At 38.8% G+C, this 13,456-nt stretch overlaps 1 protein-coding gene across 10 annotated transcripts in view; it reads left to right on the forward strand.

The window, feature by feature from the left end:
* The window catches only part of EPHA6 (EPH receptor A6), a 510,917-nt gene that overhangs the window by 109,413 nt on the left and 388,048 nt on the right, over positions 1-13,456 (forward strand). For 4 of the 10 annotated variants that reach the window (XM_021401644.1, XM_021401659.1, XM_021401696.1 and 1 more), the window contains exon 3: positions 11,303-11,966. In XM_021401644.1, the coding sequence (XP_021257319.1) occupies positions 11,303-11,966 (664 nt within the window). Of the gene's footprint in view, positions 1-1,343; positions 1,444-9,125; positions 9,251-11,302; positions 11,967-13,456 lie in introns of those variants that run through there. The other 6 variants (XM_021401714.1, XM_021401707.1, XM_021401686.1 and 3 more) reach the window with 6 other exon arrangements.

Here is a 13,456-nt window from a genome sequence, read left to right on the forward strand (position 1 = left end):
GGCTGAGTCACTGTCTCTGGAGCTGTTAAAGAAACCTGTAGATGTGGTACTATGGAACGTGGCTTATTGGGCAACACTAGTGATAAGTGGGCAGTTGGAATAGATAATCTTAGACGTCTTTTCCAACTTTAATGATTCTATAACTGCAGAAAATTCTTAGCTAAAGATTGTGACAGTTGATGTTGTTGCAGCTACAAAGGAGCTGTTTTTATAGATTATAAGTCTGAAGAAGCTTCAAAATCTTTTCCATGAGAGGTGCAGAGAAAATGCTTTCGTTAGACATCACATTCAGTGGAAATAAAGCTTTTGATATGGTGGAACATCACTACATTTTATTTTTACAACTATGTTCAATGCATACCTTCAAAGGGATAAAAGATGATGTTTATGCCTCCATCCATTAGTGAAAAATGGTTTCCTTGAAACTGCAGCTGACTTTCTCAGGACACACTCCTAACAGTTTCCTGTGAGTGATGACTCATATTACAAACAAGGCCCTTTTGGACAACTGAAGTTTGTTAGCTATATCTTAGGGTGAATTATTTGTTCTTTGAAGGAAACAGTGCTTGGTGAACTAACAATAGAGAATATAGAAGGTAAACCTCTTCAACTCGCTCTGTATGTGCTTATTTTTTCCATTTAGAAACTGGAACAGTAGACTTGAGGGAAATGTAGTTACTTAACATCTGTACATACGTGTTGTATCCCACCCATAAGGGAATGGGATGGGAACATTCAAGATGTCCCTTGTCTTAAAAGTGATGGGGACTTACACTTTCTGTGGTATGCTAGGTTTTCTGCTGTGTCCTTTACGATAACTCATCGCAGGAAGATATTCATTAAATCAGTCCCTTCTAACTGTCCTTAAACTTGCATGAATCTGGAAAGATTGCAAACCTGTGTAAGTAGATAGACTGACCTACTCCACCAAATAGGCAGTCATGAACAAATAGTATACAATATGTAAACAAATCAAAGTTGTATGTGCAACAAGAAAAAGACAGGATACACTTTACACTGAGTTTATGAACAAAGGTATATGAAAGATTATTCTGTCTACTCAAACCAGTAATTTTTTTCTTCTACTGCTTAATTTTGCCACAAATTGTGCTACAAAATATATTTGGTTTTATCTAATTAAAAATGCAGGTAATGGGGGGGGGAGGGGAAGCTGAGAAAGCATATGAATTATTTGTTATCATAGCTAGTGTATGGGAACTGCTGAGTCATGTCCTGAACCACTGATTGAGCACCTGGAGGAAAGACCCAGTCAGCCCTGGGAGCACAGGTGAAGGCAATTCACTGTGAGACGGAAGGTGGAGCCTGGCTCCACCCCTCTTAGGCCTCATTTAAGGGCTGACTGCTACTGAGGAAGTATCTCTTTTCTGGAGATCCCTTCTTGGTGGAATCTTTTCCCTGTGATCCCAGAACCTTCTGATACAGGTGAGTGATCTACTTTCCTTCCTTTGTAGCACCTTGCTATTGTGCCTGTCCTTCTACCTGTTTTGTAATACCTTTTCCATTGTGTGCTTCTGATTGCTACAGCTAGTATGTCTTACTCAGCTACAGCTGGAGAAGGGACTACCATGTGGAGAAGAGGAAATATCTGAGCAGGTTGTTCTGATACTGTCCTTGATGCCACTGAATGGATTGTTTCCAATACCAGTTTATACATACTGCATGAAAATAAAGTGCTTAATGCTTCTTCCTGTTGTGCAGACAGAAGTGGGATTGGCACCAGGGAAGGGCAGCAGGTTGTTTTCTTCCAGTAATTTTAAACAAGTATGATTGAGCCTCAATTCCCCCAGGAGACAATGCTAGACAAGCTATCAGTAAATACACAATTACACGGGAAGCGTGAACAAGTTAATTTGGTGGAAAACACTGGTGATTGGTTGGTGTTTTTTGTTGCTGTCTTTTTTTTTTTTTGTTTTCCCCTTTTGTATTATTCTGTTTCCGCTTTAGATTTTGTGGATGCAGCTGCTACGCTTATCTGAGAATCTGTTTATTCATATTGCAGACTTTGGAATTTTATTCTATGTATTTGTCTCTATATGTATAGATTAAGTATGTTTCCAACCTGTAATTTAAGTTATTCAGCTGAATATTAATACTTCCTACTAATTAAACCAGAAAAGATATGAAGTTTTAATGCATGAATATAGAAAGTTTGAATAAACTTAGGAATTATATGCAAGTAAATAGAGCTGCTGCTTATGTTATTTAGCTTACAATAATTAGTTTTTCTGCTCACCTCTCAGATTTTCCTTCTAGAACTTCTGGGGTTCACTTAACAGCAGGAGAGGGTGATTCTGCTTTTGGCTTTGGTTTTTGCTTGTCAGCTTATCCCTTGCAATCATAGTAATAGCAAGTTACTATCCCTTTAATAATTCCTCCAGCTCCAGTTGTTGTCATTCCTCTTTTGATTCTAATTATTTGAAAGGGATAAGCAGCTTGAAAAATAAAAATGAGGTAATGAATAGTGTTGTTGGTACATAGTGATAATACTTGCTGAATTCTTGTTAGTATGATGGTGATCGCATGAGGTGATCAATGAAAAATGCACACCTTCAGTTGTTCATCAGCAACTTAACAGCAAGTATTTCAGCCTGCTGTACACCATGGGAGAGGGCTCCATTTCACTTGATAGCACAACAGTTGGAGAGGACCAATGGCAGTTTTGAAGGAGCCTGCTGGCAATGTGCTTGAAGGAATGCTGTGATGCAATTAAGTGTAGAAGTGTCATTGCTTCAGTTCATTGCAGGTGAGTGTGGTGTCAGATAAAAGGCATCTACACTGATACAGCAAGCTCTTCACTGCTGTAACGTGTAGTGCATGCTGGTGGAAGTAAGTGATCTGTCACTTAATTTCCCTCTAAGTATTTTTAGTTTTGCTTTTTTAGTTTTATGTCTTAGTATGAATTAATTTGTTAGTGTTTACAAGGCTTTTCATCTTCTGAGTGCTTTATATAACTGCTTTGTATAATTATTTTCTTAATTATTTCCATTCAGTATGGTGTCGAGGGAATTACTACTTTAAAATGCAAGCATTTAACTCACTTTTTTTGGCTTTATGCTCTTCGTGGCTTTAAAAGGTATTGACTGGTAAAAGCAATCAGTCATTTAAGTCTTGGTATTGTATGCACTAAATCATAAGGCAGGCAAGGTTGGCTCTCATACTGAGGCTGTTATTTTTTTTCTATCAGGCATCTCTCCCTGCCATGATGCTAGTCTGGATTCGCAGCTGCCTTGGTTTCAGCTGGGACAGAATTGATTTTCTTCATAGCATCTGATATGATGTAACGTTTTGGCTTTCGGAAAAAAACAACCTTGATAGTGCATGGATGGTTTCATTGTTGCTGAGCAGTGCTGTAAGGAGCCAAGGACGGTTTCTCTGTTTCTTATGCTGTCCTGCCAGCAAGATGGCTTTGGGGCACAAGGAGCTGGGAGGGTACAGAACTAGGACAGCTGACCTAAAATGGCCAAAGGGATATTCCATACAGTGTGAAACAAACTTGAAAAACAATGGAAAATTCATCAGTGGGGCAGCCATGACGTGGGGGCTGGCTGGGCATTGTTAGGTGGGTGGTGAGTACTTGTTTTGTGTGTGTATACACATACATATGGGCTGCTCTGAAAGTAATGTGTCCTATGGCGTTATGTCTGCCCGTGATGTCAGAGGCAGATGTTGGTGGTATGGCAGTAGAGGTTGAACCTGCTAACCAGTATTCCCTTACGTTTTCTGGCTGTGTGAAAGATGACAGCAGAGGGGCAGTCTGAGAAAATGACTTCTGAGATGGAAGTGCATAAGAAGTAAAGGGGTGTCACTGAATTCCTCCACAGGGAAAAAAATGGCTGACATTCATCAACACTTGTTGAACATTGATGGACACCAAATAGTGGATGGGAACAGAGTGAGGTGATGGGTGGTGTGTTTCAACAGTGACGACAGCAACGTAGGGAACGATCCATGTTCTGGACAGCCATGCACAGCCATCTGTCTTAGTTTCAGCTTGGATGGAATTGGACTCACTGCCAGCAGAGAGTGCTGGGTGCTGTGACTGTGGAGCAAGTTCCACTGTTCATTGGAGGGGTTCTGTCATAAGAGTTGGAGGGTTGTCATTGTCGTCAGATCCATAAGTATTCCCTTCTCCTTGAGGATGCTGAATAGTGTTGAACGGAGCACAATAGGCATAGGCCCCAGCATGCTGCAGTGATTCCTGCCTTTAGGATCACCAGGGTGACAGCAGACCTTTATATATATTCTACTAGTTTTTCAGGATTCTGCAGTTGTTCAGAGGTGAAGTTCCAAACCACTGGGGGTGCCCACTGCTCTAGGCACCTGCCCATACCGTCCCATACTCCCATTCAGAGCTATCCTGCCTCAGGGCAGATCTCTGGGTGTTATTTTTTATATAACTGTTTAAGATTAAACATAATTTGAAACACATTTATGACACAGTGTGCTCCAGGAATGGGAGCACACTGGTTTGAGCACCTCACGGATATTCAAAATTCTCAAGAGCTATTGTAACTAGTTCTTGAGTGCTAGAGAAAGAAGAAAAGTGAAAGGCTGAGGAACTGCTGGAAAATCTCCTCCCCATCTCCTCCATAGCTGGGTTCCCCAAGGGGATGTGTGTCTGTATGTGTGTGAAATGTTTTGCCACCTTATGGTCTAGAATGGAAGAGATTGTGTCATTACTTCTGGCCTCTGTTTGATACTTTTTCTGTGGTATCTAGACAGCCAAAACATTACTCCATGAGTATCTTTTCCTTTGATGCATTATGATGCTGCCTAGATGGTGGCCATATGGATTGACTGCCTCAGTGGTTTGAGCCCCATATCAGATAAGGTGTTTTGAAATGTAACCATGCTTCTTAGAGTTTTGATCTCTTCTACTATATGTATAATGGTCCATGTCCAGGACCCATGATTCCTTTTCCTTCTGAAAGGACTACAATGTCCTCTACAAAGCTGGAGCAGGACTGTCCTTTTCTAACTTCTGATCTCACTGTTTAATCCACAAGCGAGTGAGGAGAAATATTATATCTGAAGTTGGTCTTCGCCAGGGTTTATCCCCAAGAATCTCATTAGATTCTGCCCTCATTTTTCCTGAAGAAAGCATTCACATGTACCATAGTAATGTACAGAGCAAAGGAAAGCTGGACCATCAGTAGAAGCTTATTCTTGTACTTGTTCAGTGCTTCATATGAAGAACCAGAAAGTGACTCACCATTGTGGATTTTGCATTTTTGTGCACTAACATCTTTCTGAATCGTCCTGGACACCTCAGGCTTAGAACAGCTTTTCCACAGACCAAGGCCTATTAATCTTTGCATTTTGAGAACTAAATAATCTGTCACTTTCCTATATCTCTTGTTTCATGTCCTTAATTTTCCTTTCATTTTTTAATTCTGATTTTGTTCTTCCCTTCTAATTACATTTACTTCTACATATTTTGAGAGATTTGCCATTGACTTTGTTGTAGTCAGTGCTACTGCCCATGCAGAAAACAGATGTAATGTTTTTCCCCTAAGTCTGGGTTACAGTCATTGTTCTACAGAGCTAATCTATTGCATGCTATGTATGTTTTGCATTCCATAAGCAACTTCAGGTCAGCATGATTTAAATGTAAGCTCAAAACTAGTTTAACCATTGTGCTCATTTGCTAGTTATGCAGCCTTGTATTTGGTGGGAAATATGAGGATAACTGTGAGCTTTTGTCTGCCCTTTTTTAAAACTTTATTTAATGGTTACATTTCATAAATTGTCACTTGCCTTAATGGTCTTTGGAGGTATGTTTTTTCACATATAGCAACAGAATAACAATTCTTTTCAGAGCTTGAAAGCTCTGCAGGCTAATTCCTATCGTAACAAGTAATTTAGTGGCCTGCCTACTGCAGGGTCTTGCATGGAAAAAGGTTCAGGTGAAGAAAAATGAGTTAGAGGGAGCAGGGAAAAATATTAACTAATTTACAGTAATTTTCTAGTTTTCACTGTCATGTTTTAATTGTCAGCTATGCTTTAAAATGTTCATTTCCATTGACCAGTTCTGTTACCTGGTATAGCTGTTTTTGTCGGAATGTCACTAGAACAGGTAGGAGTTTTAAATCTGCATTTGTAGATGGCAGTGAGAAACTGCGCGCCAAGTGCAGGTACTTCTCTGCTGCTTTCTAACTTAGACCTCTCTGATCCCATTTCTGTGGAGATCATCTCACTGGAGGCAGCATAAGAGAATTTAAAAATAAAGAGATTTTTAAAAGTTTTTTTTACAGTTCAGCTTGTTTCTATGGAAATAGGATCAAAAAGATTGTCAGGATTGTCAGTAGCTAACAGCTGAAAGTGAGAATTGTACATTTCAGCAGAGTCCCAGAGGGTAAAGACTGATACCCCAAACAAGTAATAAAATATTTCATAAAACTCATAATACTAGAAGGACCAATTGAGTATCAGTGAAAATTACCATTTGCTTTCTTTTTTCACTCTCTTTGGACCTAATGCTTGGTTACTTAACTGCCCTTGGGTACAGGAATTACCTGTATATGTAATTTGCTTTGCATAGCAACAGTCTTGTATGACAAACATAGTTTATTATTAGGGTTCTGACCTGTTCCAAATGGGCATCTGTGAGTTATGAGGGATGTATGTCAGAAAATACTATCCCTTAGTTCAGATTCAGTGACTTTTCAAATGTCAGCCTCCATTTTTGTGTAAGAATTAATTGACAGTTATACTTCCTGAATTATCTCTCTCTCTCTGAAACTATTAAAGAGGTATGTTTAGCATGACCATGTCATATTCTCTTCCTTGATTTTAAAAAGGAAAACTTCCTTCTGTTGAGAGATAAGTGATAAGATTTATGACTGCTGAGGACTTGCCTTTGACTAAGACACATTAGCGGAGTGGGTGAAGTATACAGTTTTTGTTCACAAATCTCTTATCCCATTTTGTTTTCAGATAGTGCTTGTTTACTTTGGTTCTCCCTCTGAATAAGATGGTAGAATTTATCCGTAATTACTTTGCTCAACAACAAAGGATTCATTTAAAATATTTTACTCAGGGGTCACTTGGATATTCGTACCAATACTGCGTGGTCAGTTTGTTGCAACCTTTCCTTGCTCAGGAATGAGTTAAGATAGACTAATCAGGTATGTGTAAATGAAGAACCCTTCATTTTTTTCTTTTTTTGAAGAACTATCCTTTGAGTAAAAGGGTAAGGATAAAGGTGAGAGAACTTCTTAGCCCAGGAGGCAAATGTAGCAGAACTCCTAAGGGTAGATGGACTCTTCCATTCATTACCCTACTAAGGGCTTGGGTCTAAGTAGCAGCTGCCAATATCTTTTTCTTTGAATAAACTAAAACGTTAATTAAAAGAATCTTGTGTTGTGCAAGACGCTAAAACTGCTGTCCTAGATTACATAGCTACTCCTGGGGTTGGTGGCTGTGATTAAGAACTCACTATTAATATTCACTATTAATTCATCAATCTATGTGACAACTTGTAGGAGAAGCATTTTTCATTACATGTGAAGTTATCTAGGTATCAGCCCATTACAAAATAAACATTTTCAACTACTTGATGTAACTACCCCTATTAACTGGAAAAACTTCTTATTGCAGGGTTGGATGTAAAAAAAAAAAAAAAAAGTAGTGAATCCTTCAGGCACAAATAGGGCTGCTGCTGAAGTGAGCATCTGCTTAGTCTGGTAGCTGGCAAAGGTTGTCACAGTTTTCAAGAAAGGCAAGAATGAAAACACTAGTATCTTTAGGACTGGTGCCTGGCAAAATTGTGGCCAGCTGTACCCTGGGGGGCATCAGGCCCAGTGCTGCCAGCTGGGTGGGGGAGGTGTTTTCCCGCTCTCCTCTGCACTGCATGGCCTCACTTTGAGCACTGGGTGTAGCTTTGGGTGCCACAGTATAAGAAGGACATAAAACTATTAGAGTCTTCAAAGGAGGGCTGCAAAGATGGAACAGGGTCTGGAGGGCAAGGTGAGTGAGGAGTGGGTGAGGTCTGTGGTTTGTTCAGCCCAGAGCAGAGGGGCTGAGGGGAGGCCTCATGGCAGCCTGCAGCTCCTCCCAGGGAGCGGAGGGGCAGTGCTGAGCTCTGCTCTGTGGTGACAGCGAAAGGGCCCGAGGGAACGGCATGGTGCTGCGCCAGGGAGGGGCTGCTGGGAGTTGGGGTGGGTTCTGCACCAGAGGACGGTGGGCACGGCCCCAAGCTGATGGTATTCAAGGAGCTCTTGAACACTGCCCTCAGAGATAGGGTTTGGGCTTCGGGTGGTCGTGTGTGGAGCCCAGAGATGGACTTGATCATCCTTTTGAGTTCCTTCCAAATCTGTATATTTGGTGGCTCAGTGATTCTGTATACAGATAAAAAGGTGTTGTATCTTTGTCCATGTAATGGATATGGTAGGTAAGATAGTGATAGAGACTTTTTTACATCTTTGAAGTATCTTTACTGTCAAGATTTCAAGGCTTAGAGCTATGTATTTTGATTAAACACTTTTATTAATCCTTTCTGGCTGTGGAATTAAAGTAGTTCTAGTTGTGTGCCACATGCTTGGCAAAAGAGGAGAGGCCAGGCCTGTCAGAGTGTGCAAGTCTTTTTTTTGTTTCTCAGAGCCTGCATTTACTTGGTATGTTATGCGTTGCTTGATACAGGGTATATTTTGATCATATTTCAAAATCCAATTTGGAAGCAGTGGTACAGAAATGAGCACTGTGGTAACTAGTCCTCCATTGTATAATTTTTGACCAGATCTGAATTTGTTCTGTTGTTGGCATGAATTCTAAAGTAACTTGTCCATCCTGAATGTATGTTGGACTCATAGAGGTCATAGGGCCTTGCAGTATAAAAATCTCTTAAGAGGTAACAGATGGCCAATGGCTAGTACCTGTCCAGCAATCATTTTAAAAAGTATGTTTTGTGTGTTTTAAAATAGGACCTTGAGGCTAGGTTATTACTTGCAATGTGATAGGTAGAGAAAAAGAAAATCTCAAAAGTTATAGAAAGTTATAGTCTGTAAAGACCTTGACTTCTGTTGGAAACTTATTGTTCTGGGTAGTTCCCAAATACATGCTGCAGTGATCAGAAATTTAACTTTCCAGGTCGTATCTGGCTCCATTTGAAATTCCATTTCCACTTGAATTCCAGCTGCCAAGTTTTCAGTCTAGTGGAACTACAGAGTATTTACTTACTGATTGATTTCTACCTCCACCATGATGGATCAGTTTCTTCCTACAGAAGAAGGTATAAATTCTCCACCTACGTGCATCCTTTGTTTCTGTGAAAGATGTTGAAGATGGGGATTTCTTCCCCCCCCCCCCATGACTGCAAACCTCCTTAACAACCTCACAGTTCCTCAGCAGAGGTCTTCCCCCCCCCCCCACTCCACTTTCATAAAGGAACAAATGATGTTTCTGAAACTTAAAAAGTAAGGGCAGTCAGTTTTCTACATATTTACAGTTTCATGTGGGCCTTAAAATTCATCTGATGGCTGGGTATATTTCTGAAAATGAAGACCTAAACTCTTAATACATTGCTTTTTTTACAGAATAAGATGATCAAGTGCTTTTTAGTGTTTCTAAAAACTCTTTAATTTTTAAGAAAAAAAAATTAAACTGAACTCGTATTTCCTACTCTTTCAATCTGAAAGGCCAAGGGCTGACCTTCTTAGTAATGTTGAGCTAAGTAGACATTATGAAAATTGTACTGCTTAAGTAGTCAAAACGCACCCTTAGAAGTCTAACTTCGAAATAAAACATACTGATATTGTCTGTTTTAAAGGAGGAAGTCTTGTGCTGTGGATGAATCATTGGGCTAATGATACTTGAATTCATGTTTGAATAACAATGTGCAAGGTCCTTATCTTGCTATTGTACTCAGAATTGCATATTATGCATAATTTAAACATGGGCTTTGACATGTTACATATGTACACCTGTATATAATTAGTACATTTAAAAATGCTGTACTGTGGATTTAACCAAACTAAATGCAAAGATGAGGAAGTTGGTAAGAGCAAAAATACTCCATAAACTTTTAAACTTTGAACTGCTGTCTCAATTTTAAGCTTATGTTTCTTTTTAGCAGGCAAATTTTAACTAAATGTGTATTCATAAATAATTTGTTCCAAATATGCTAAACTATGAACACAAATGGTGTGTATTTTCATGTTTCATAGTATTAATACATCACAGTTTGGCATTTTTAGTAATATTTAATAGTAAGCTTTTGGCTTGTTGACCGTGTCAGGTTAATTCTAGAATGCCATAAGAGAGCAGTATATCTAAAAGGCCACACGAAAAAATTCTTTTATCGGGTGCAGTATTTTTGGGTATAGAACTACAACTAATCCTGTAGGTTTTTCGTAAGAAAGAAATCCATATTTAATGCTACATTGATATTGTGAGTGCTTATTGAAAGCTGACTCAATTTTATTGGGACTAATTTGGAGTTGTTGGCAATCCTTTAGAGTAGCAAGTTTATGTAATAAGTTAGATGTTCAGTAATTCTTTCATATTTAGTACATAGATGGTTTTTTGCAGATACATGTTTTCAATAGCCTCATGCCAGGGATTCCCACTAGCATTTGAGAACTTAGTGATGTTGATGCAACACAAAACTTAAAAACAAAATAATAATAATTCCTACTTCATCTTCAATCTCTAAGGAAGAGAATTTATAAAGGTAAGGAAATTATTTGATGCCTGTGGTAGATCTTTATTTTTTTCATTTAAGAAGAAATGAGTATGATACAAAGTCTCTTATCTATGCATTTAACTGTCTACAATGGTTTTGTAAACCATGACAGCCTATACGTATACCTCAGACCCACCAAACAAGAGTGGCTTTGTCCCAGCTATAGATCACTGCAGTTGCTTTGTCTGTGTTGTACATCTGAGTAATGGGAATATTTTTGGCATGCTGGTGGGCTGCTGTCCAGCAGTCCTCAAATGAGACTCTTCTAGCAAATTTTTCAGCATAGGTGATTGAATTGCATGCTTAGGAATATTCTCAGATGTATTGAATGGAACTATGGCCAGTAGTTGTCTCCTATTGAAGCCATGTTGATTAGAGACTTTTTTATTAATAGAGATTTATTGTGGAATTTCTAAAAACTGCTTTACTTTTCTGTAGTTGATATCTGCTTCTAACTATTGATATTCCTCTAATCTCTACATAATTATTTTTAATTTGGCCATAATTTCATATACTCACATTTATGTGTGTCTAGATTGGCTCTGTGTATAGCATAATTTATATTTTCCTCGGTTTTCAAACAGTGTGTTTTCTTTTCAGTGGGATGCCATAACTGAAATGGATGAACACAATCATCCCATTCATACCTACCAGGTATGTAATGTGATGGAACCAAACCAAAACAACTGGCTTCGAACAAACTGGATTTCCCGTGATGCTGCACAGAAAATTTATGTGGAAATGAAGTTTACCCTGAGGGACTGCAACAGTATTCCATGGGTAGTGGGAACCTGCAAGGAAACTTTTAATCTCTACTACATGGAATCAGATGAGTCTCATGGATTAAAATTCAAGCCAAACCAGTACACTAAAATTGATACTATTGCAGCTGATGAGAGCTTTACCCAGATGGACTTGGGTGATCGCATTCTTAAACTCAACACAGAAGTTCGTGAGGTTGGGCCAATAAACAAGAAAGGATTTTATCTTGCTTTTCAGGACATTGGAGCGTGTATTGCATTGGTCTCAGTCCGTGTTTATTACAAAAAGTGCCCTTTCACAGTCCGTAACTTGGCCGTGTTTCCTGATACTATTCCAAGGGTTGATTCTTCCTCTTTGGTGGAAGTGCGGGGCTCCTGTGTGAAGAGCGCTGAGGAGCGTGATACTCCAAAATTGTATTGTGGAGCAGATGGGGATTGGCTTGTGCCTCTTGGACGATGTATCTGCAGTGTAGGATACGAAGAACTGGATGGTTCCTGTCATGGTAAGAAAACATTCGTTGTTTAAAAGTAGTCTTATGATATATGAACATTAAATAGCCCATATCATATTGAAAATATTTCACTGTGATCTCAAGGAATGGCTCTTATTCAGAATTATCAAGGTCATTTAAATTCATAATACTGTAGTTTTCTAAGAAAACATTTAGTTACTAAAGATGACTTTTATTTTGTTGAAGTTTTGATGCCTATGATGTAAATGTGTGTAGAAAAGCTGATTGCCTTGACTCCCTTTATAATGAGTGGAGGTAAGTTAGCATGTTGGAGCAGATTCCTCTGACCTGTTTTAGATGCATATCTCAGGATGAGATGAGCAATGATGAAAATATCCCCTTTTTCTCTATACTCCTAAAAAGAGAAATCTGGTCAGTTAACTTGGACTTAAGTATTTCCTGTAGGCTCACAAAAGCAGAGAAGTATTCACCTGAAGAGATATCATGATTACCCGTGCTTCTTTAAAAAGGAAGATTTTAATGCTTCCATGAATAATTAGTAACAGTCCATAACTCGAATTCAATTAGAGAAGTTTTAGTCCCTATTCAAAATTAAAGCAAAAAGTTTAAAAATGGTCAAAATTGTTTCATTGTATTGTGCCATGCCATGTATCTAGTATTTGTGTTACATGAAGACTAGTTTAAAAATACTGTAAGCCGAAGTGTTTATGAAGTGTCAGTGCATCAGAGTTAGTTGCAAATTCTTTATGTCAATTTCTTGTATCTTATGAGCTCTCTGTCTTAGAATAACTGTACTCTCTTCAAAACTTTTGGAGCCCACACTGAGTGCTGGTGTATGTAGAACAGCATAACACTGCACCTTGTCAGTATGAAGGAGAACTAAGGATATTTCAAATCAAGGTAGCAATTTGAAGGTTACTGCAAAAGGGAATGTATTTTCTTCTCCTCCTCCTCGTATTCATAAATTGGACAGAGAGCATGTGCAGGAGAAAAATGCATGCCTTCTATAGAATCCAAATGTTGTTATTCTTCGCTAACTCCCTCTTTGCTACTCTTGAAATATTGTGGTTGTCAAAATCTGATAACTGGACTCTGCGCAAATGGAAAATTCAGATGCCTTGCCATTGTGCTGTTTATATTAAGAACTTCTGAAATTCTGAGTCTCCTGCTATGCTTGAATAGCCCAAGTCTGTGAGGCTCTGTGGAGTCAGTTTAAGACAAATATCTATAGAGAACGTGCATGTTGAGACTAATTGTCCACCTGCCAGGCCTTCTAGACAATACTTACTACTTGGGTAGTGCTTAACTATTAGAGACATACATCTTTTCATACGATGGAGTTGCGTGGTAGCAAGTTGTTTTGTCAGCTTCAGAAACAGTGTACTAAAGAACTTCTTGTTTTTCTAAATGTTTAGGGTTTTTTCTATTGTACGTAAGTTTCACAAAGACTTCAGAGTAAGTCTAGTAATGTCTTCTAGAGAATACCTCAGTAGCTATTGAGATGCTCATCTGCTCTGGTT

This window comes from Numida meleagris, chromosome 1, assembly GCF_002078875.1.
Source record: "Numida meleagris isolate 19003 breed g44 Domestic line chromosome 1, NumMel1.0, whole genome shotgun sequence".
NCBI lineage: Eukaryota > Metazoa > Chordata > Aves > Galliformes > Numididae > Numida > Numida meleagris.